At 41.9% G+C, this 24,124-nt stretch overlaps 1 protein-coding gene across 1 annotated transcript; it reads left to right on the top strand.

Moving 5' to 3' along the window:
• The first annotated feature begins 5,027 nt into the window (after window positions 1–5,027).
• UBE2L3 (ubiquitin conjugating enzyme E2 L3) lies at window positions 5,028–23,120 on the top strand. The gene is made up of 4 exons (XM_082066112.1): window positions 5,028–5,098; window positions 13,520–13,615; window positions 17,487–17,673; window positions 21,045–23,120. Exons 1-4 carry the CDS (start codon window positions 5,072–5,074, stop codon window positions 21,197–21,199), a joined length of 465 nt encoding a protein of 154 aa, XP_081922238.1. The 5' UTR covers window positions 5,028–5,071; the 3' UTR covers window positions 21,200–23,120.
• The last annotated feature ends 1,004 nt before the right edge of the window (window positions 23,121–24,124 follow it).

Below are 24,124 nucleotides of genomic sequence, written 5' to 3'. Positions count from 1 at the left end.
ACACGTCAGAAGTTGATGAAAAAACTACTTGGCTCAATTGGAAGAAGATATCATTCACTTTTTTTGTTTTCTAAATACAAATATACACTATACACACATCTCATGGGAGGAGAGACATTTGTATGTAGACAGCTGAAGTCAAAGAAAGGTGTGGGGTATTTTTGTTTTGTTGGGGTTTTTTAAATTAAAGAACACACATTTGCTAGGTTTCTTCAAGATAAAATTAGCGAGAACAACTGTGTGGGATTTTTTTTCTCTTGGTTGAAGAAAGGAGTGTCTTCCATAATACCAGACTCTTGGATAACCCACCAGGGTACTTCCAGTGTGGAGATGCAACATCTGGCTCTCTGTGCACTGCTATACACAGCACCTGTATTCCTTCCTCCAGCCTTGACTGTCAGTGACAGTCACCTGAGAAGCAGAACATCCAGGGGTGGCCCAGGCTCCTCCTGAACACCAAGTGGAGCATGAGGTGTTATAGTTGCGCAGGTGGAGTAACAAACCTCATTGTTGCTGAATTTTGCTCCTGCTTTGCTTGGTTAATGTGCCATTTTATGTCCTTTAAGCCACGCTTTCACTTTTCATGCTGAGTGTTGGGTTGCAAGCTTTGCAAAGCAGCTTGGTAGAGCCGTGCCTTGGCTGCACCACAGTCCCTTTCACTGGGGTACACAGCGTGCACAGAACTGCTGCTCGGCATCCTCTGCTGAAACAGGAATGATGCTGCGAAGTTTCAAACATTTTTGAGCTATTTGGAAGTCTTGCTACTATGATTATATGCTGTTTCTTATTTGAATTTCCTTTTCCTGTTACACTTTGAACTAAAATTTGGTGGGTCTGATTTTTGATTTTTATCTTTATTTTTTTAAGTGTTCAATGACTGCTTAGGTCTCTGAGCTGAATCTTGCATTCTGGATGTATAAACTGCATTTGGTTTCTGCATAAGTGTTACAGTTCTGCACCTCCTCCCACGCAGTAGCACAAGCGGAGGCTCCTGGCCAATAATAATACTTCTTACAAATTATTTGATTAGAGTGAGATTTCTTGGATAAGGTTCTGCTGCATGATTCACAGGAATCTCTGCGTCTCCTAGTCTATCAGCCAACACAATGACACAGATGCCTTTGTCAAAACCATCCCTTTTTCCTCCATTGCTAATGCTTCTGCTGCAAAAACTCACTTCATGATCTGCATTCTGCAGGAAATCACTTGTCTCGGGAGACACAGCTTTCGTCATGTCATCCTTTGAGACTTCTGTCACACTAGAGGGGACCTGTCCTCCCCTGCCATCAGTCAGCTCTTCCTCTCAGAAACCATCCTCATCCAGGTCTCAAAGGATAGAAAGCACCAATCAATCCAGCTGCTTGTCAGATTGTTTTTTTTTCTTTGCTCTTGTGGATCTCTTTAATGTGTTTTGAATGAGTCAGGATCAGTTTGAAATCTGAATTCTATCTCTGTTCTGCAAACCAGCATGTCCAAGGAACTCTGAAGGTCAGGAGTGTCCTGTTGGAGCAGAACAGAGGTCCATCCAGCCCACTGCTCTCCCTGTCCACGGCAGCCGGGATACTCTATTTAGGGACCAGCATGCGAGCCCACGGTCTGTTCATTGCACACTCCCAAGTGTCCATAATTATGACCAGTCATCAGTTGGAGATGTTAGACAATGGTTCCATGCCTATTCTCTTTTTTATCTGTTTATAGACCTGTTACCCAGTTTGACTAGTTTCTTTTTGAACCTGCTGACTATTGCCTTTACTACAGCCTGTGGGAGGGAGTTCCAGACGCTAATTACCTGCTGTGAAAAAAGGTGCTGTCTTTTGGCTGTTAGTAATGCCCAATTAGTCTCACTGTGTGCACCTTCATTCTAGTATTCTAAGATCTGATAAATAACAACTTTGTGTTCACCTTAGACACTGCCTTTATGATCAAGGCTTACAAAATCATGTCTTTTCTCAGCCTTCTCCTCTGCAGGTGGAAGCATCACAGCCATTTTAGTCTCTCTTAATATGGCACTATTCCAGCTGCTTAATCACTGTCTGCCCTTCTCTTTACCTCCCCTAATTCCGTTGTATTCTTCTTGAGGTCTGTAGACCTGTCCCTCTTGTAAGCAAGATGTGAGGGTACTGAGGTTTCATACAGCAACAAAATTCCTACTCTTTCCTTCTCCCCTTCAGTTTTCATCAGTCTTTTGTCTTTTCTTTCAGTTGCCCATTTCATAACAGTAAATAAGCAATAATAGATTTTTTTCTGATGTTCCTTAAAACAGCGGAAATTTGATTACTTTTATCTTTGGAAGTGGGCAGGTATAAATGTTGTGTCCAGTCCCTTTAAGATATTGCAAGATAAGCACTAAGACCTGTATTCTGGACACTCTTGATTGTCAAGTAAACTAATGAACGCAACCTGGAAACCACACCAAAACCGGGTTAAAAAATGCAGAACCATTCTGCAGAACTCAGTAGAACTAATGGCCTGGGTCTTGTTGCTAACAGGAAAGTAAGAGATATAACTGAAATTCTGTCTGAAAGGAAATTCCTGCTGCTTCTTCAAGATTATACAAGTGTCATGACTGCTGGTAACTGGCATCCAGGTGAGATCCAGCAATGAGTGTTGTTGCACAGCCCATGGTCATAAACAAGGTATGTTGCAGCGTTTACATCCTAGGATCTGCTCTGGATCTGAAAGGATCCAGGATACTGACGGCAGGTAGTAAAATGTGCCTAGTTCTGTGTAAACTTCTCAAACACCCTGCTGTAATAAAGGATTTCACCATTAAGTGGCAATTTGTGAGGACAGCTGCACTCAACAAGGATTTCTTAAGAACTGGCTGGGCTATTGTTAGTTATAGTGTGGGTGGTATTTTTTCTTGACAAAGGACATGCGGATTATCTTATAATTATCCCAGATGCTTCTGACACTCTCTTACAAGCTATAAATTCATGGATTAAAATTACAGATAGTAAATTCAGAATTCCCTGTGGTGCTTCTAGCATTGCCTTTTGTGTGTGGTGGGTATGTGTCTAAGGGCAGGTATAGGTGAGGGCCTGAAAAATTCAAAGACATACGGTGGTCTTGGAAAATTATGCAGTCAAAGAGGAGATAAGATATGAATAGAGTTTTGGCAAATAAAGAAATGGAGTTAATATCTGAAGCTGCTCGGTTCTCATATGTGTAGACATCTGGAAAACGAATTGTAAGAACTGCTCTTCCAAGTTACCATGGTATCAGATTTAGGTATTTCTGAATTTCAGAAGCATATAACCTGAACTAGCCCTTTTATCAGATGTCAGCACTTTTAAATGTTCACCACCAGTGTCCCGTTTCAGCAGCACCTCAGGAATGCGTGGAGAGTCTCTGCAGCTTCTCTTTTCACATACGTGCCAGGCAGGTACATGCTAACTTCTCCAGCCCCTCAGCACACATTTGCTTTATGTCTCTCTGCTACTTCACCAGGGTAGTTTGCCTCTTTCATTTTCAGCTTGCCCTGACTCCCTTTTCCTGGAGTAAAATGGATGCAATAATATTTGAATATCTAATAGGATAAAGTTATCATAATATTAAACATATTTGAAGATCATAATATAGTTATTTACAAACAATTTAATAATACCTGTATGAAGTAGGTGAAGAGTAAGTTGGTTCCTGTAGGTACTATATGGCTTACTTCATTGAGTTTTGGAGCAATAAGCACTGTATTAATGCAAAATATTATCAAATAGCTGCTCAGGGAACAATTTTTAAATTGTGTACTAGCATCTTGTGTTTCATCATTAACAACTTTCGTTGCATTTTTATGAGTTTTTGAAAGCCTCTTACACCAACCACATTTGCTTTTTCAGGTTGTCTGAGTCTGTAAAGCTTAGTTGAGAGCTTAGAACCTTCTCAGGTGACTTCCATAGAACAAGTGAGGTGAGGTGAAGATCAGGTGAGGGCATTAACTGACATGATGGAGGGGGAAGGAGAAATAAGGCCACGCATTGGCAGAAAGGATCTTGGAGTAATTCCCGAGTACACTGGGTCAACAGAGAATGTTTTGGGGAGCAAGTCAGGTGCCTGGGCACAGATGTCTGGTGGCATTTTAGGTGTCATGTAGTACAGTAACTTATATCCCATGTTGTATCTGTGAGCCCCATGTCTTGGACACCCAAGGGCACCTGAAATGACACCGGATGCCTATGGTTAAGCGTCTGAACTGCTGCTGCCCTGGTTGCTGGAGGCCAGCTGGGCAGGATCAGGGCTGGAGAGCAGTTACAATTAGAGCTCTGCTAGAGCTGAAAAGCACATGGCAAATTAGAGTCTTGATTAGTACTGACAGTGACATTATCTGCTCCTCCACAGCTTTCCTTTCTCTGGGGGTGGCAGGGCACAGCCACCCGTCACCTCAGGTAAGGCCAGGGGTGCGCTGAGGTGGTTTGGGGATGGACTCTGAGGGGCAGGTACATCTTCTGGAAACTATCTCCCTTTTCAGAATATTTTAAGAAGCTAAGAAATAAAAGGTTGTGGAGGGCTCTGAACATAATGTGGGCTTACTCGGTTAAACCTGTAACTACGCACTGTTGTCTCTTTCGCCACCTGGGAGATCATACTGAATTGGGGGTGATGTGCAGTAGATAAACCGAGCCACGCCAGAATTTTTAAGCATTGATCGATGATTAAAAAACACACTCGGACAAAAGCCATTCCCGAGTGCCGGCGAGCCTGCCCTGGGAGGGGGCTGCTCCAGAGCCCTCAGCCCCCAGGGCCCCGTGTGCCCGCACGGCAGCTCGGGCCGTCCAGCCTGCGCTCCCCGCGGGCCGGGCTGCGAGCGGGCCGGGCTCCGAGCGCCGCGGGAGCAGCGCGGCCCGGAGCTGAGGAGCGGCTGCGCCCGGGGGCTGCGGGGGCTGCCGGGCCGGCTCCGAAGGGCAGCGCTGCCAGCTGCCCAGCGCCCCCAGCAGCGCTGCCGGCCGGCGGGGCGGGCCCGGGGTGGGAGCGGAGCGAGCGCGGCCCCGCCAGCCCGGCCCGCCCTAGGAAGCGCAGCGCTTAGCGCCCTGCCCGCCGCCGCCATGCATTGTGGGGCGGCAGCAGCAGAGCCAAGATGGCGGCCAGCAGGAGGCTGATGAAGGTAACAGGCAGCGCCGCGCCGGGAAGGGCCGGCAGGCGGGCGGCGGCGGGCACCCCTCTCCGCCCCCGCGCCCCTCGGGGTGCGGGGAGGTCGTCTCCCCCGCCGCGCTGTGGCCTGAGCGGCCTCTTTTCCTCTCCTCGGTGGCACCCCGGGCTGGAGCGACCGGAACAGGAGCAGCCGGTCCCTAGGCCGCGGCCCTGAGGGGCCTCGCCGGCTCCCCCGCCGCCGCCCCGGGCCCGGCCGGCGCCCCGCGGTCCTCGGCCGCCACCCGGGGCTGGGCGGGGGCGCTCGGCGGGCGCCTCGGGCCGCCCCGTCCCTGTCCGTTCCCCTCCCCCGGGGGGCTCCTGCGGTGACTAAGCAAAGAGGAAGGGCCGGGGGGGAAGGAAACGCCAGCACCGGGCCGCCTGGGCCCCCGTCCGGGGCGCGGGCGATGTCCGGGGCGGCGGGAGGGGTCGCCCCGCCGGCCGAGCTGCGGCAGCCGCGGTGCGGTCCCCGGCCCTGCCCGCGGGGAGGGCTCGGCCGGGCGGCGGGGAAGCGGCCTCGCCTCCCTCCCTGCCTGCCTGCGGGTGGGGGTTCGCCGCTCCTTCCTTCTTGAGGAACCTTCCCCGGACGCCCGGGGATGAAATAATTCCGTTTTCGTTGTTTCGGAGAGTTAGCTCTTCCTTGTGTGAGTAGGAGGTGTATCACACTGAGATATGGACCTGGGTTCAGAAGTTTCCTGGTTCGCTGCAGACGTGCTGGTGTTCTTGTCATCACTATTTGCTCTGAAGTGCTTGTAATTGTAAACTCGGCCTCAGCTGGGTTTTAACCAAGAGCCCGTATAGTTTAGTGTAAAATATTGCCTGGGACTATGTTTCTTATCCTTTTGCTTAAGGAGTAATGTACTTTTTAGAAAGAAAATTATAACCATTGCTTCCAAAACATACAAGTATATTTGATGTGTTGTATGTAATTGCCGATTAGCATTACAAACTGTGTACAGTGGGGTTTGCTTAGGATGTGCGTACATAGTGGCATAAAACTTAGTCATTTGTAAAATGCTATGGCAATACCCTACAGTATTTGCAGGCAAAGTGCCTGTAACATGAATCAATAAACTTCACAGGCGAGTCCTGTGAAACACAGGGGAAGGACCCTGTAACCGTCAGGTGATGTTTTAGCCTTATTAAAAAACCTGTCCCTGTGGGATGCAATGTAATCATGCACTAGAACTTAATAGCTAAATGGGTGATTCTGTTAAACTTAGTCTTTTAATAATGGATTTGCAACTGGTTTCAAGAACAAGGACCCTTCATAGGGCTGGGGTTTGACTAGGACATGTAGATGGCAGGTTTTGAAATTGCATTTCCTTAATTGTGAAAATACATAATTAACTGTTATAAATTGGTCATTTCTGCAGAAATCAGCCCCTCAGCACTGCTTTCATAAAGCTGGTTTTGTTGTTTTACATGTGCTTTGGAGCGATTAAAAATTAAATGGTTAATACCTTGTGTGCAGAGTCATTCACATCTATTAAATCAGTAGGCATAAACCTTTAATTGTCCTCAAGGATCCTGATGACAAGGCATTCATTTTTATTTCATTTTTGGTAGCTGTTATATTTTGCCACAGCTTTAGCATGATAATCGATATGTCTTGCTTTATACCTAAATAAGGTTCCCCTTCGTTTCAGATAGTAAACAACCATTTAATTTTATCTCTTTGTAAGGCAGCTTTTCTGCCTGATATTAAAAAAAATCCATTTATTATTCAAAAGCACATCACTAATAGTCTGATGGAGAAAAAATATTTCCAATTCTTTTTTTGTTTTCAATTTAAAATATAGCATAAAAATCTGAAAGGCAAGACAAATTGTTCTTAATATCTGCAGTGCCTCTTGCTTTTCAGCGCACCCCCCCTCCCTCCCCCCCCGGTTCCACTATACTTCCAAAACTTTAATCTTTCACTAACATGCCATAAAAATGTTTTTTGGTGATGTGACCTCCTCCTTTTCTAGAACGATGGTGCGGCAGTTACTTTTGAGAGGGAGTGGTGTAGGGAGGAAGGAGGCATTGATAACTTCCCTCTTGCATTTTTACTTTCATTTTTATTGCCTGACGTCTGTGGGTTGTGCATGTTGTGTTAGTTCAGGAGCTGTGAGATGCTGTACCACACGACTTGTAAAGGATATTAAATAAGCAGCTGCCTTGGTGCCTTTTGGAGAGTCGAGTGAGCCCAAAGGGCTTTGAGTCCTGCCGTTCATCTAGGTAGGAGCAAAGCAGAGCCCTCAGACAGATGATGTAACCTGGGCTGCTGCAGCAGGATGGTTTGAAGGGCCAAACTCACGTGTGTATCAACCTAATATCATTGTTTAAGTTCCAGAGTCACAGATCCATTTTAACAAGTCTTTCACCATTGGAGTTGTGTAATGTCAAAGAGTCTGTGCTGTGTCTTTCTTGGGGTCACAGAATGACGAGTTGTTATAACTAAAGGAAACAGTTTTTCAGTGTGTCACTCAATTGTGTTTTAAATCATTTAGGATAAGCATTAACTGTATCTGAGCTAAATGTGATTTGCCTTTGGTAAGTGAGAATAAACTTTGAACCTTTTATAGGTCACATAAAATAAAGCAATTCATATTTCCTTGAAGTCTTGCCAACATTTTGAAGTACTGCATTTTTTCTGGACTCATGTCATGCATCATAGTCGTTCATGTTAATCACAGTGGCTCAGAGACTGGATGTAGTAAGTCCATAATAATGTGCTGTCTGTAGAAAACTGGGAGCATGAGTATAGTTTCCACCGTCTGGGTAGAAATGTATGTCTTTCTCAGATTGTGGAAGCCATTTCTATCTTCAGTTTGAAAACCTCCTTGTGAAGGAAGTATTACAAATTGTGCCATTGTACTTGTACAGTTCAATTTTAAACATTAAGTCAAGTTACAGGAAGAACAAGATCGTCTTGTTATCTCAGGCTCTGAGGAAATTAAATTTCATAGGCCAAAGTATTTATGGCCTATCTTCTGCAGAGCTTTGTATCATCAAATAGTCTAACTGAAGTTTTCTCTACTGATTTACAGAAACCCTTCCCAGGAGCACACCTCAGTTAGTAGAATGTGACATAAACATAGCTAATGAATCATAATCCAGTGACATTTGAGGTGGAGTTTTGATCTGTGAGCCACCAGTTCACCTCCTCAAAGAGTCCCAGTTGTCAGATCTTGACTCCTCATGAAATGTGAGAGGTGGGAATAAAGCAACTTTGTCAAGGATACGTCATTATGGACAATCTGTCAGGGTAAAAACAGGCAGATACGGAGTATTTATGTTTAGGAAAGGATCTCTGGCTTCTCTTTAAGGGAGCTACTTTGTTTCATGACCCTTTCTCATAAAAAGCAAATTGTTGGCAAACACGTATGATGTGGAACATGGATCTCCAAGAGACATGCCAGAGATTTCAACAAGATATTTTTCACAGTTGCCACCCACCAGTGTAAAACAAGCCGTTCTCCATTGAGATGGCCGCTCTTTGTGGAGCAGCGGTGGAAGGGAAGCTGTTTGGGTCGTGGTGCCACAGGGAAGGCTGTTTGGGTCATGATGCTTCCCGAGCAGTGCAGTGATGTGTGCTGAGCACACCTTCAGCAGGGCTGTCGGGGCGTGCTTGGGGGGCTGCCCCATCCCAGGGGGGACCTGCTCCCTTCTCTGGTGATCTGCCATACAGTTGAGCTATTTATCAGATCTGTGATGTTTTTTCCTGGTTCTTAGATGCTCAAAAGTATCTTTAGTATTAAAAATTGAAAATACATTTGAAGCATAAATAACACTTCATGTGAAGTGAGGTATATATAGGCAATTATTTTAATCTTACTGGTTTTACTCTGCTTCCATAATTGCGCGTAGTCAAACATTTATGCAGCTGTTGAACTCCATGATAAGATACAAACGCAAGGGCACACCCAGGTACCTGCAATCTCCAGTGTGCTGTGGTCTTGTAAACACCATCGCCCTTCCAAATAAAGTGGTTTTAGAGAACTTTGGTATACAAAAAACAATTCTAAATTGGTCCAAACACCAGTTATCGGTAACAAGGGAAATGTGGTTTTGAGCAGTGTGTGATTGTCTGTATACAGAAGTGAGAATACTGATTCATTTTCCCTTTTTGAAACAGGGGATTGACAGATTTTTTTAATCAAATGAAAATAGTTTGTCAATAAGTAGCATTACTCAGTAAATAAAAGGCATGTGAGTATACAGGGTTGTAATATTGCAGTCAAAACTTAATAATAGAATAATAATAGAATCTGTTTTTTTGTTGGATTTGTGTTTTTTGTGCTTTTTGTTTGTTTTGGGTTTTTTTTGTAATTAAATGTACTTTTTAAGGTGGTGTAACACTTCTCTGTACTATATAAGATTCAGAAAGTAAAACTGGGCCATTCCTTATCAGTGGCTTGGAGCCTGTTTGACTTTGTCACACTTCTCTTGGATAACCTCTTTATAAACAGGTACAGAAATTGTAAACAGTGGAGAAACATGGTTTAGAGTTATTTCAGTAGACTTTTGTTTTTCTTTATGCTTTTAATAGCGTTTTGGGCTTGATGCAGAACTTACTGAAGTCAGTATGAGCTCTGACACTTATTCCTGTATTATCGGATTGAACTCTTACAAGTGTTTGTCCTCACTGCATGTTCCTGTCTGGCTTGGCTTTTTAGAGAGGTCCAAGAACTTGAAACACGCATGGGCAAAGCAGCTCTGGGGTTTTTAAAATAATGCATTTTAAGCGGATGCCACTTTTCTTTCGAAGTTCAAACATTTGTGCTGTTCAAAGCAAAAATTAAATGATTACACAATGTTGAAAATCAGTATTTTTACTCCATGTTGATGATATGTGAGAGGTTGTATGTACTTTTATGGCTGCCCTCAGCATTATACTTGGAGATCAGATACCACCTCTGAAACAGTGTTTTCTCCAGTTTGTGTGCCGTGTAGAACACTTTCTCTGATCATACCCAAACTGCAAACATCGCGTCTCAACGGAGCCCCATGAAATAAGACATTTCTATTTACAAATGGGGAAACCAATGCAGCAAGGTCACCCGCAAGGCTGGTAGTAGAGTGGGGAATGAAGACTGATTGAAATTCTTACTGCAGTCTTCTAACCTTTAGTTACACTCCTCCTGTGCTCCTTTAATTATGTTACTTGACAAAATTAAGGGGCGGAGGACAAGAAAATGAATTAATCTATTTACTGTCTGCCTAGACTCTTAAGTATTATTTTGAAACATATATCTGGACTATATCCTTCTACATCATAAAGTAGTTCTTGTCCCTTTGGGGTTGCTCAAGCCCGTGTTAAATGCAGTATTAACTTTAAGTCTATGCTATTTGGAAGTATTTAGTAGCTCATTCACTTTTTTTAACAATACACTTCTACTGCAGTTGTGTCTGCTTCTGTAGCTCTGAGGCACTTTCGTCTTTATTATGGGTTTTGGCAGTTGCCAGAAAGAAAAAATAAACCTCCCACCCTTAAAACTGTGACTGTCCAATCTCTTACCACTCCTGAGGCACAGACACAAAACCCTAAAGGTGTGACTTGTGAGTATAGTATTGCACTGTATTTGTGGGGATACTAGTATGAAAAAAGCTATTTGTAAATAAGTCTAACGTGGAATTGACTAATTTGGAGTGGCATGTGAAATCTTAAATGCTTCTGGTATAAGAAAAGTAATTTCTTTTAGAAGTTGGAACCGGTAGTTCAGGCAAGTCCTCTGCTAAGGGAGCCTTGATTCTCTGGGACCTTTGCAGTCCTGCCTGTGTGTGAGGAAAAGAATTGCCTGGTTTATACCCATTTACCCTCTTTTTTGGTTGTCAGTTGCTACCGCAGGACCCAAGGCAGCAGCAGGAGAAGCGCAGGATATAGTCCTGATGTACTATAGGAATTTACCATTCTTTGGGTTTTGAAAGCTAATTCCTGCCAAGGCTTCATGTGTCAGTTTAAAGACAAGGATGTCCTGGAAAGTTTGCAGCTGGTTCTTTACTGTCTTCTAGACTGTTTATTCCCTGTCTCATGTGATGGACTTCAGGGAAAATGGGGAGCAATTTCCATATTTGTTTTAAACTTTCCTTTGTTTTCATACAAAGTTTTACAGTTTTGTAATGATCTCTGTACTGGGTTCTTGCATTTCTTAATTCAGCATCCAATTTTTTTTAACCTGAATTTAATTATAAAATGTAGGTGTTTAATTTTCCAGCAATGTGAAGCCATGCTTTTCTAATTTGTTTTATTAGCTTAATAACATACCTGAATTATAAAGTCATAGTCCTCCCTTTTTCTGTGTCTGGGTGTTTGTTCCCTGGGCCAGCAGCAGCGTGATGCTGCCATCTGAACCGGGGCTAAAAGCTTCTGCAGGGAAGCTGCGCTCCCTCTGGGACGTCGGGGGGATTTCTGCCATATGCACAGTGTTTTTAATATGGGAACTAGAAAATTGTCCTTTCCTTGTTTTAGAGTGAAGGCGCTTGTGATGCGTGTTTATTCATGCTTAAATATCTACTGGTTAATTAACTTAATTTGTTCCCGGTGTTTGATGCGTTCCGTCGTGGTTTGCCAGGGCCTCACAGGTGGACGTGTGGGGAGCGAGCGGCTGCGGGGCTGGGGTGGGTCGGACTCTGTCCTGGGCGCTCGGCTGGACGGCACTGCAGGGATTTGCAGTTCTAGTCATTGGGAAGCATCTCTTATGCTGCTATAGTTTATTTTCTTTTCAATATTTTGGGTTATTCTGTATCCCTATAAATGTGCTTCTTGGGATTATTTTTGTGCGGTTTTGAATATGTTTTCCTGCTTAAAAAAAACCAGGATAATCCTCTTACCTTTTTTTTTAGGAAAAAAAAGCCCAAACTGTCTGTGATATTGTATAAATCTAGTATCAGTGGAATTTGAGGATTAATCCACAGGTCTAGACTAAACAGTCAGGTTTAGTGTCATGAAAATCGTGTTGGGCATAAATTCAGTATCCAAGGCTCCAAGGTTAAACTTCTGTATTCTGAGCATTCTCTTGCCTTTCAAGGTGCAGTGGGTGGGAATGTAAATGTTCATCTCCTGATGCGTGGCTGTCGTGTGATTTTAGTTTCACGTGCATATGGAAATCTGGTTTTCCCTTTGGGATTGCATTTTATCATGATGCTGGGTTTATGCAAGAGATTACTGCACGTATTAAATCTCTGCCAGTCAGATGCAGAAAGGTTTGATCTAAGATGAATATATAGTTGTTTTAGAAAAAAAAACGAAAATGGACAGTATAGCACTTGTTCCAGGGAAACTAATATTTTTCATTTTTCAGTGTATAGTCCCTTTGCTTGTAGTTGGTGTTTTTATCATAATAATGTGCAGTCTAGTTTTGCAAATGCAAAGAGCGGTGTGCTGGCCGACTGCAGCGCTGCTGCTGGATAAGCAACATTTTTCCTGACCCATGTAGACACGCAGGCACGTGCTTCAGTTCTGAAAGCACCGAGAAGTTTTATATTTCACTGTGGATGACTTTTGAATTTGAATTCTTTTAAGTTCTCTTTAAAGATAAAACTGCCGAATTCAACAGCAAAGGGCTGTAGTTGTTATAGAGGGGAAAAAAAAGTGGAACCTTGAGGTGTTTCGGTTTAGGTCTTATGAAATATTCCAGGAAACAGTTGCTATACTAGGGGCTTATACATAATTTTAAATATAAAAATGCCTAATACTTGTTCTGAATCACTAACTAACCATCGAAAATTGTTTGACTGGTGCAGAAAGATTCCTTGTTCAAGAGTGATCCAGCTATAGAGGTATCGCAATAGGTACTGTTAACTTTGGGGTACAAAACACAGACAAAGCTGCATCTTTTCAAGTTATTGGTCTAAATAAGGCTACTTTGGCTTAGATTGATATTTTTCTGAGTTAGCATCAATTTAAGTTGGTCGTGCAGGTATTATTCATTATTTTTCAGTTGAAATAATTGGTCTGTTCAGTGACTATATCTGTGTTTAAAGCTCTGATGAAGTCATTCTTCCAAATCACTATTTTCCTTCAGACAAGTTCTACGATGTACTTTGTTTTGTGCTTCACAGAGTTATCAATAGTCTGTTACCAAAGGCACGGATTTGCATTTAAGATATAGAAACATTTTTAAATGTACGTTTTTAATACTTGTACTTCATTGTGTCTGTAATGACCTTAATAACAAGGCATTTTTCTATTATCCTGACATCCAAAAAAATAGGCTTTTTAATACCTTGTTTCAGAGAATTTTACTTCTCACAGGTGCAAAGTTTTCTTTCTTATTTGTGTGGGTTGCCACCACTAAAACCTCAAACATTGACATTAAAGAAACCCACGTTGACCTCTAAACATTTTGAAAAATGAATATGAGCGTCTTTCTTAATACTGATATTAACTTACACTTTGTTTGCTTTTCAGGAGCTCGAAGAAATCCGCAAGTGTGGAATGAAAAACTTCCGTAATATCCAGGTTGATGAAGCTAATTTATTGACCTGGCAAGGGCTTATTGTTCCTGTGAGTATAAACTACTCCTTATTCTAGTAAGCTTTAAAATAAAATGAGGATCATTTATATCTCACAAATCCACAGTGTAGTAGTGCTGCTGGTGACTGTTAGATACATTTTGCACCCTGACAAAAATATTTCCTCATTATAAAACCTGGCTTTCAGAGTTGTGGGTTTGTGCAGAAGCTAGTTGTTTATAATATAATGTAAGCTTATATAGATCATATTGCAGCATCTTAAACATACTTTGGGCAGTGAAGTGTGGTCCCAGATTTAATTCTTGCCTCTCTTCAGACATCTTGTGTAGTCTTGGGCAAATAATTCAACCTTTCTGTCTCATTTTATTTGAGTGTCTCTTGTGTTTTGTTTTATCGAAGTCTGATAATGTTAGTAGCTGGTTCTTATAACTAATCTGAAGAGAAATCAGTGTGTAATTGAGAGTTGTTCTAGACTGCTCTGATCGATACCTGCCGGGTGTGTGCTCTGGGGGCTCAGGTGGTGCTGAGTTACCTGGGAGAGGTGTTGGAACAGGGAAGCCAATGAAGTTTGTAGCTACATTCAGCTTAAAGTACAAAATCTACATCATCATAGGAAAAAAAAAAATCGAGGTATAAAATATTTTGTTTACTCCTTAATAGATTTTTTTTTTTAATTGACTACATTTATTTCTAGGATAAAATTGAGTATTGGAAAAAGTTTGATGCAAGGAAAAGGTTTGGATTTTCACAAGTGAGCTCTTTAAAACAAAGTCTCTGTATTTAGGCATTAACTAATGCAAAGAAAACAAAACCCCACACTTTTATTTTTTAAAAGCACTACAGTCTTTTTAAGAAAATGTTTAAGTAGATAACCACTGTATTACTCAAATAGAAAGGGAATTGTTACGAAGGGAAAGCAGGAAACACAGCGTAGTGAATTCCTTGGTTATCGTCACTCGGGTTTTCACCTCCTTCATTCTCCACTGCCGTGGCCCCTGCTCCCTGCAGTACATGAGCTGCTTTGAAGTCTGCAGCAATAGGGGCTGCGCTACCAAGCCAGCAGTCCTGCTTTGCCTTGGGTCCCCAGGCCAGTGTAAACCTGTCTTATAATAAAAAGCCTTGGAAACATCTCTTCAGCAGCACCTCTGCTTGGCACTTGGAGGCCGTTCCCCAACTCACATCACGCAGGCACTTTAAATACATTTAGTTTACGCTGTTTACTTATGTTCCTGCAAGTAATTCCTTTGAGTGGTTGAGGCTGCTCTTGCAAATAAAGCAAGCAGGATTTGACATTAAAATTTGTCAGATCTGAGAAAGAATATGCTTTAATAAGCCACTCTGATATTTGTGGCTCGTGTGTAGCGGTTTACTGCTTTCATAATACTTTGAAGCAATGTAAGGTGGGTAAATATGACTAATAAAGCAAAACATCAAAATACTTGTTTATTCCTGCTAATAACAGCAGTATGTGGTGTGCAGCATCTATTTTTAACGGTTTCTGCTCACCAGAGTATGAGCCGAGTGTCTGTTTTGCAGAGGTACGCAGCCTCACAGACGTTTGAACACCGAGGCACTGAACCACGGTGCTTCGTACCTGCCTTTGGGGTCATAACGTGTCCCGTTTCAAGGGAAATGGCCTCAAATTCACTGCTGGTATAGTTAAGAGGGAATTTTGTCATGAGATTATGCTTCCTATAGTAATTAATAAGTGTACATGTTCAAAGAGCAGTATAGTTTATTGTTTTGAGGATACACTGTGGAAGATGCTTTAGTAGTAGCATAATTGTTTTAGCTATTGCAGTGCTGAAGATGATGAGTTAAAGAAGTGGTGTACAAGCTGGTCGCAAGTTTTTTTGCTGAGTTTTTGAAGTTCTACATGCTGCTTCCATTTTAGAAAATGTCCTTGCTTAGAGTTTAAAGACATATTACTCGTACTTTAATAGGACTGACCAGTTACTGGTCATTAAACTCTATAACCAACCATTAGTTAGGTCAGCTTCTTAATGAAGGTGTGAAAGATACAAAGGTTAATATTTTAAAGAGCGTTCATACAGAGTTATTGTGGAAGATACTGCTTAAAAAATTTTTGTTGTATGTAGCGTATTTTGTTCTTCGGAACATGTATTAGTTTTTAAGGGTGTTTGCTCACTTGAAGCAAATTGAAGACAACTTGTCAACTTATTTTCCTCTTCTAAATTGTAGAATAAGGTAGTTTATGTACGTAGTGTTGAAAGGGTATGCTGTTTGTTTGATTTCAACTCTCAAATGAGACCAGCTATGCCGGGCTCCTCGTTCTTGTAAGAGGTGGAGTTGGTGTGCCATGAATTTCATTTCACTCAGTCAGAAGTGCTTGCTATGGACAAACTTTTGCAGAGCAGAAATACTCCAGGTGAATGAGAGGCGTGTTTGTCACTTGTGTTCCAGTACTTATAATTCTGCTTTTCTCCCTGTCAGTGCCAAAATAACAAATAATTGGAAACTAATTGTTTGAATATTCTGTGTTTTGTCTGCTTAAAACATGAGCAGCCCTTTACATACATTTCTGGTTCAATTTATTGGTGATTTATAGTGTTCTGGCTGAGAGTCAAGCAGAAATTGGACATTTTTAAGTCAGTTCCAGTTGACTGAACGTCCTCACAAATTCCAGCGTGTGAGGGAGGCGAGAACCAGCAAGCCCTGGGGAAGGGGCTCTCACTGCTTACATTGTCACCGCCACCAAAAGTTATTTGTTAAACTTCCACAGTTTTCAGGACTGCTTGGATAAAAAGTGATTTTTAAAACCACTCTAGTTACCTCTTCCCTTGACTATGGGAATTGTGCTGTGTTTCTTAGAACCACACAACCAGACTTCTGCATATGGATGAAACTAAAATTAAATGTGTTCTGTTGAATAATACTTTAATAGAATGCTCCCCACACCCAAATATTGGTAAACCTTTTTTGACCTCTGGAGTGGGTTTGATTGCAGGGAATGGTCTGGTTGCTGATGAATGTGTGTGATTGTGCTTTACACCAACTGGAAACTCTCATCTTTTGATTCTTGTTCCTGGAGTGTTTGGAAGGGCTTCATGCCATAGTTACTGTTTTCAGTGCAGAATGGTATTTTCATAAGCTTTAAATGTAGCAATGGTTTATTTTTCTTCTGCCTTTCTTCTACGGTTAATATTCAAAGCAGTATCAATAGCCTTAACAGATTTTCCAAATGAGATTCTGGGCATCATGTTTTGGTTTAGCATGAAGAGCTACCTTGCTTACTTCACGGTTCTCTCATCATGCTCCTTCAGAAATGATCTGATAAGAGTGGGTGCTGGAACTGCTTACCAATTCAGAATGTTCTCAGCAGCAGGCGCAGTGAATGTCTATCTTTAGTACCAATGAATGCTCAGCAGATTTTTGTGTAGTCAGCACAAAAATGTTCTTGGAACATATAGGGAGATCTGACAAATCAAATTGCTTTGCTGTTCACACCACCGTGTTGTGAGACACATAATATAAGTAGGTTTAGAGAAACCCATTTTCCTTGTCAGGTTTCCTGCTTGTATCTCAGAAAGGGTTTACAATGTTTTTTGAAATACAAAGTTGGGAATAAAACTACTTAATAGATAGGACCTTGAGGCTGCAGTAAATGGGATTGGGTGCTTTCTTACCAGCAGAGATGTCAGCCAGCTTCAGAACAACTGTCATCTGCTTTTCCCAGGGTGAATACAAATGTTGTAGAGGTTGTGTTGCCTCTCTCTTACCCAAGAGGTTTGGCTGTTCCTGACACACAGATGTGGCAGTATGTGGTGGAAGAAAGGGCCTTTAAAGAGGTCATTTGATGGATCAAAGCCTGGACCATGCTTTTTCTTAATTGTATCCATAAGAATATGCCAGATTATTGACTTTCTGCCTTCTTGTTGTAGGACAATCCTCCATATGATAAAGGAGCCTTCAGAATCGAAATCAACTTCCCAGCAGAATATCCATTCAAACCTCCTAAGATTACATTTAAAACAAAGATCTATCACCCTAACATCGATGAAAAGGGGCAGGTTTGTCTGCCAGTAATTAGTGCTGAAAACTGGAAGCCAGCAACCAAAACTGACCAAGGTAGGACTCCGTGTGGAGAAAGAACTGGATATCGAGAAACTCCATATTGTGTTTCAATTTAAAGCTAATAGCGCTTCAGCTTCTCAGCTGGTCACTGCCCTTACGGTGTGTTCATTGTCTAAGGTTTGTGTCACAAATCGCGTGTTGTGAGCACAGTGTGCAGCTCTTCTGGAATCTCATTTTGTTATTGGAAGGTAAAGTAACAACACTGACACGTGGCATTTCCAGCCCGCGAAACCACAAAACTCTTCCCAACTGAAGAGTTTCTTAAGGTGGTGTCCTCGGCATGCTTTAAAATTCTGGTGGTAATTTGTGGGGGGTGTTATTTTCTTTCATTGTAAACAGTGACTTTATAAGCTAAACATGTTCAGTACCTTCCTGGATGTTGGAAAGAAAGGGTCTGAAACCTCAAGGCTCTGTATATTTTATCATCTCTGCCATGCGGTTCAGTGATTTGAACATATGGTTTGATATATCTAGGGAGTCATAAACGAAACATGAAATCGTAACACGAATTAACTCTTAGATCTTATAACATCGCTGCTGTGACACTCACTGTGTAGAGTGGCTTTGGATAATAATTTGGATATTTTAAGGAAAAAAGTTCCATCGGGTTCTGTAGCAGATGGTGATCTAAGTAGGTTTTTTATTTTGCTGTTGCTTCCATTAGTTGTCGGGGTGAGAATTTCCTTTTTCTGGCAGGTAATTTGATATTAAGCATTAAGCATTTATTATTGTATGTCTAGAAGGAGCAAACATGCTTGCAAAAACTGCATATTTTTAAATAATATTAATTCAAATGAGCAGCAGTTTAGTCCAGTGCAAGAGCTTCAGTGACACTGAAGTGTCTCGCTCTGTAGAAAGTGTTTCCTTTTTCCAGACTCCTCTTTAAAGGGGGTTGTTTCCAGTTGAACTCCACTCCTGATAGTAAGCAATGCTGTACTTAAGATTTCTTTTTTCTGTGTACTTCTGTACACTAATAACACTACTTACAGTTTGCGTGATCTTGCCCCAAAGACAAAATAGGAGAATGGCCTGTAGTTGTTTGAGAAAAGATCAAGCAGTTGAATGTGGGGAGAGCAGAGGTGGCAGCAAAAGGAAGTTGTGAAACTCAAACAGGTTAGTGAAGATCTTATGAATTATTACTGATCTATCCCAGATTATACAGGACAAAGATCCTTGGGAGAGATAAAATGGAAACGGTGTGTGGAAGGTTTCTGTTGACACCGTAGCAATTGTCTTAATCTTATGAGCCGTCTCTAGTTAAGCAGAGGAACAACATGTCTCTGCCTGGCTTGAAGTGCAGGTTGGCATCAGTTGGAACTATTGAAGTGATTGTTTGCATGCAGGAGAGAGTGTGTCCCTGAGGCACAGCAATTCCCTTTTTATCTGAGTGAATCAAAACTGTGCTAAAATCAGAATTTGGAACAAACCCTGGATGCCAAAAAATTGCAAATATCTCCATTTCTTCTGTTTTGTGGTCTTGCATCTTTTTTTTCCTCAGCATTTTAGTGTCAGCCTCTGTTGTTACTGCACCATTGTGTCAACCTGCAACAGGATAATCACAACCCTACATCAGTGTCTATTCCTTTTTCTCCAGAACTGTTCTCCACTGAAAAATAAATTTCAGTCTGTTTGCTACTTGTGCCTTTCTCAAGGAGATAATGCAGCTTTAGTACAGCATCAAAGTGATAGGTTTGATCAGTCAGGTGTCAAGAAAGTGGGGAGGTTAGGTTCCTCATAAATCATTAACTCACCTTTCATGTACTAGACATGCATCTTACTGCTGTACTTTTTATTAATTTATGCTTAATATTACAACAGAGTGTTGTGACAGGGTAGTTTTAAAATGCTGTGGATATCGAGGCAACTCCTTTTGTGACAATCCTAATTTTTTCTGGCTTGTGTGCTAAATAACCTTAGTAACACAGTAACACTTTTTCTGTAACGTTTTAGCATGTTTTACTGAGGAAAAAGGGATTGTCACTTGCAGTATTGATGCTGGTTTCACAAGTAGTCATTCATATGATGGCTGTTGTCATAGGAAGGTGACTGTGGAGTACACTAGTATCAATTCTGCATTCCTTAGATAGCTTGTTGCAGCTTAAGCTCTGATTTGTAGCAGGAAACGTTCCTGTTTAGCATTATAGCGACAGGCGGATTTCTCTGGATTTTGAGTGTTTGTTTTGAGGAACGTTCCCCATTCCTGTGAGTGGGAGCATGGACACACTGATGCTGACAGAAGCCACTCTGCTCTTGTACCATCTACTGGAGCGATAAGTGTTGTAAGAACTTACATTGCAAGATCAGGGAGAATCCAGTTCAGCTGCTAAGCAGCAGTTTCAGAACAAACGGCAGGCTCTGGCTCTCTGCTGGGCTGTGAGCTCCCTGCCACCCGCTGCTGGAGGTGTCAGGTGTTGTCTGTGTGTTCCAGTGTGCAACACGTGAAGTTAACAGAGTTTTGCTGTACTTGCTTTAAAACTCTTGGGGTGCTGCTTTGTATTACTCTGCGTAGCCCAAACTTACCACAAACAGAATATTATTCATATTGTTTTACAGTGAAGTGCTTTTTCTGTGTTCCTGCCTTCTGTAGACTTGCCCAGTTCTGCTTTTACCTTTCAGGGGATGGATATGAGAACTGCTTGTTGTGACCTGTCTGGCTTTAAATGGTCGTGAGCATGTGAGGAAAATGCAGCAATAAATGTCATTGTAGTGTGCGAGGTTCACTGCGTGATTGTCAAGCACGGTTCAGTTATTTTAGGAATGACATTTCATTTGAAAGTCACAGGGGAACATCGATGAAATGGCTGTAAACAGGGGAGTGAAAAGCACCTGGCAGTTCTTATCCATTTGTTTGCCCTGTGTGTCGCTACTAGAGGATGTGTTTGGTGGTTTAGAATAAAGGGAAGAACTGTCTGCTGCTTATAGGGGAGTAAGAGTCATAGAAAAATAAGTTGAAAAAATAGTTTCCAAAAGCAGGCACAGTTACAACTGCATCATTGTCACAGGTGCTAGGAAAAAATGTTTCCTGATGGAAATTCCATCTTTACCCAATTCCTTTTAGATGAACTTGTCTGTGAAACTTAGTTTCTTTCTGAGCCATAGGAGAATATTTCAGATAGGATGCCAGTTACGTGGGAGATGATTCGTAGTGCATTTTAGTCTATTTACGTTGATTTTGTTTACAAATATGGTTTTCTGGTGTTCATTCACAGAGCTTATTCATGCTCTGCTTTTGACAAGACCCTAGATTTACGGGGATGTATTTAAATGCAGTTAAAGCTCTTACTTACTGGGGACTTTTGCTTATGTTTGGATGTTTAAAAACTAACCATCTTGGTCTCTGACGGTATTTATACTTCTCTTGACAGTAATCCAGTCCCTCATAGCGCTGGTGAATGATCCACAGCCCGAGCACCCCCTGCGGGCTGACCTAGCTGAAGAATACTCTAAGGACCGTAAAAAATTCTGTAAGAACGCTGAAGAGTTTACAAAGAAATATGGTGAAAAGCGACCAGTGGACTAAAATCTGACACAATTGATGTCAGCAACGTATGCTAGAAGATCGGAGCAGTGCATTTGAGACACCCCGTAAAGCAGGACTCTCTGGAAAATTGACAAGTGCCACCTTTCGGTGTTAACTTGTGGCTGTTAACTAACTTTCTACAGTTTTCTTAATCAAAAGTGGGCTAGGTAACCTGCAAAGAAAGGATTAAAATTTAAGATGTTCTAGTTCTGCTTTCTTTGTTTAAAAATCACTGCTTCAATATACTTTAAAGTATGCTGTTTTCTTTTTCTCGTCAGAATTTATCAGAAATATCTTAGACTTATATTCTGCCCTTAAATTGAAAAGGTTGTGGCTGTCATTTCTTATTTTTCCTTGCAGTTCCCACTATCTTAAGTTCATTTAATTCTTCATTGAATTTTATCCCCCTCCCCAAACCGATGTCTTAGAAACAATATCCCAGTTCTGGCAGGAAATGATTGAGTGTTTGGCAGTTTTGTTTTCTTTTTAAATGTTGCACTGTGCTTTGTGGGACTTGTTGCAAGTTCCCCTTAACTTCAGTTTGTAACATAATTAAAAACAAACCCCACAAAAACAATCAGAAATAATGTCCAGGTCTTATGTAAATCTGGCTGATGTTACCACAAAATGTTTATTAAACGGGGAAACCCAAGTTTTTGTCTGCGTCATTGAATTAAAATATGGCTTATGTCCTTTTGGAAAAAAAAAGTCTGTAGCAAATGAGTATTGGAATGTGATGACAAACTTCTTTCACTTCTATTCCTAATAACCTATGCAGAGCAGCTCGGGAAACGTGCACAGAACAACATTGCAGCAGGTCAGAAGAGTTGCGGAGACTGGGGACCAAGAGGTACCAAAGTGATAAACTGTTTTTTGAGTTAAAAATCGGTATTTTGGAAATGCTAATTCTGAATTCAAGTACTAAATCTGACAGTGCTGCAAGTAATCTTAGAACCTTTTTTCATCAGAATGCACGTGAAGCATCTGTGGTTTATGGGATGGCGCTCGTGCCCTTTCCCAGCCCAGCTGCTGTACAGTTCTCACTGCAAATGGTATGAGAACGGGATTAAGCAATAACCTGTAATGAGGACACTTCGCTGCTACTGTTCCTGTGTTTTAAAACTGCACAGGTTAGATGATTTAATGAGCACTGCAAGTATCATTCTAACTTGATGAGGCAGAGCTGTTTCCCGTTGCATGTGCTGCAGAGCCCTTTCTGTTCAGAACCGAGCAGCCTTTACTGTGTCTGTTGCTTTTCTCCTGCCTGCCTTTTTCCCCAGTCTAAAGCGTGACCGCAGCTCCGCACTTAAACTGCCACACAGTCAAACTGCCGACTCTCCCCGCCCGTCAGGCTTGGCTATGTCACTGAGTAAATGGATTTATCTCCAGAAACCCGTAGGTGTCTGGGAGCACATATCGTTTTGATGTGTGGGGAGTTACACAATCCCTCACACCCAGCTGGTTGTCTGTACTCCTGAATTCGATTCTAATGCAGCCTCTGCCTTTGCAACCTTTCCGAGCTAGTGTGTCAAGCGGTAGGTCTCTTTTGGTTCTAATGTCTTGTATATTTGCTATTTCTTCTTTCATCCCTCTCATCCGGCTTTCATCTCCGACTTAGCGTAAACAATGACAGCCCAGTACCTCACCTCTGTTGAAAGTAAATTTTTTATAAGTTAGGGAGCTAAGAAATTTTATGTTTAAGTGTTCTTAGACAGACTCTTTGGCAGGTAAATAAAGTTAAACCACATTCACCTTATTTACGGAAACTTGCATTTCCTAAGTGTTTTCAGGCTTGTGAGAGCACTGTCAATTACCAGATTTTCACATCTTTGTGTCTTCATTTGCAGAAAGTTGGTACTGATTTTGTTTCATTCACGCTCACTCGGATTCATAATAAAGTAATGCCAAATTACCTGTCAAACTGAGGTGTGTAACTTCCGCAGCACGAGTCACTGTACCTTTTGATCATGTGTGTTGGCACGCAATTTGCCATTCTCCAAATTCTATTTAAAACAAAACTGTAGCGCTAGTTTGCATCCCTCATTACTACTACCCGGTGTAGTTCCTGGTTGTAAGCCTCTCGGGCCGCGGACGGCGTTTCTCTGCCTCGGTGCGAGCGGGGGCTGTTGGAAGGGAAGGGGAAGGGCCGTGTAATCCGGGAGCTCCCACGCGTGCGCAGCTCAGCTGCACCAGCTGTCCCAGTCCCATCTGCAAGGGTCCCACAGATATTGCTGTCAGCCCTTTGCGTGTTCTCCAGAGTTCAGTTTCTCAGCTCTGAGATGTAACTGAAGCGATGGCTCGTGTTTGCGGGCAGCCCGCTGAAAGAAGACGGAGATCGAATCCTGTACTGTACGGTTAAGGTTTGAGGAGAGAAAAAAATCAAAGAACAAAAGTCCTATGTTAACTCAGGAAATCAAGCTCTTGTTCTCTCTGGTTCCCTAAGCCTCACTGAATTCAGTTTAACACCCAAAATAAAAACAACATACTGCTGAACTGACACCCGGGAGTACTGGTACAGGCTTTATGCAATTCCATTCTGCTACCCTAATAAAAATTGCTCTCAAAGGCTTTGTGGCATGGTTTTATTTTCAGAGATTTGGGGTTTAGACTTATTCTTTTAACTATCCTGCGACAAAGACATTCCTGGGTCACTGTGGTCTGAACATGTTTGCAATTTGAACTCGGTGTTGTCTTTAAAGCTTTCATAGAACCACTGAGAAACTTTCTTCGTTATCTCTGCAGATTTTACGCAATTGAAAAGCTCCTTGTTTAGAAGTCTTTTAGTAGTTCTTTATTGATTTCTCCATTTAAAACTACTTTGAATTTAAAAGAAAATTTGGCTTTTTAATGCTGTTCATTTAAAAATATGGAATTTGCAAATTATTTTTTTAGCTTGTTTGCAATAGAGAACTGAGGTGAGACTGC

This window comes from Streptopelia decaocto, assembly GCF_964273445.1.
Source record: "Streptopelia decaocto genome assembly, chromosome: 15".
Classification (NCBI taxonomy): domain Eukaryota; kingdom Metazoa; phylum Chordata; class Aves; order Columbiformes; family Columbidae; genus Streptopelia; species Streptopelia decaocto.
Note: the sequence above shows the minus strand (reverse complement) of the source record. Positions and strands in the feature narration are given on the sequence as shown.

Coding starts and splice junctions, on each gene's coding strand:
- UBE2L3 (XM_082066112.1), top strand. CDS start 5,072: ATGGCGGCCAGCAGGAGGCTGATGAAG. Junction 5,099..13,519: donor CCAGCAGGAGGCTGATGAAG/GTAACAGGCAGC, acceptor TTTGCTTTTCAG/GAGCTCGAAGAAATCCGCAA. Junction 17,674..21,044: donor AGCAACCAAAACTGACCAAG/GTAGGACTCCGT, acceptor TTCTCTTGACAG/TAATCCAGTCCCTCATAGCG.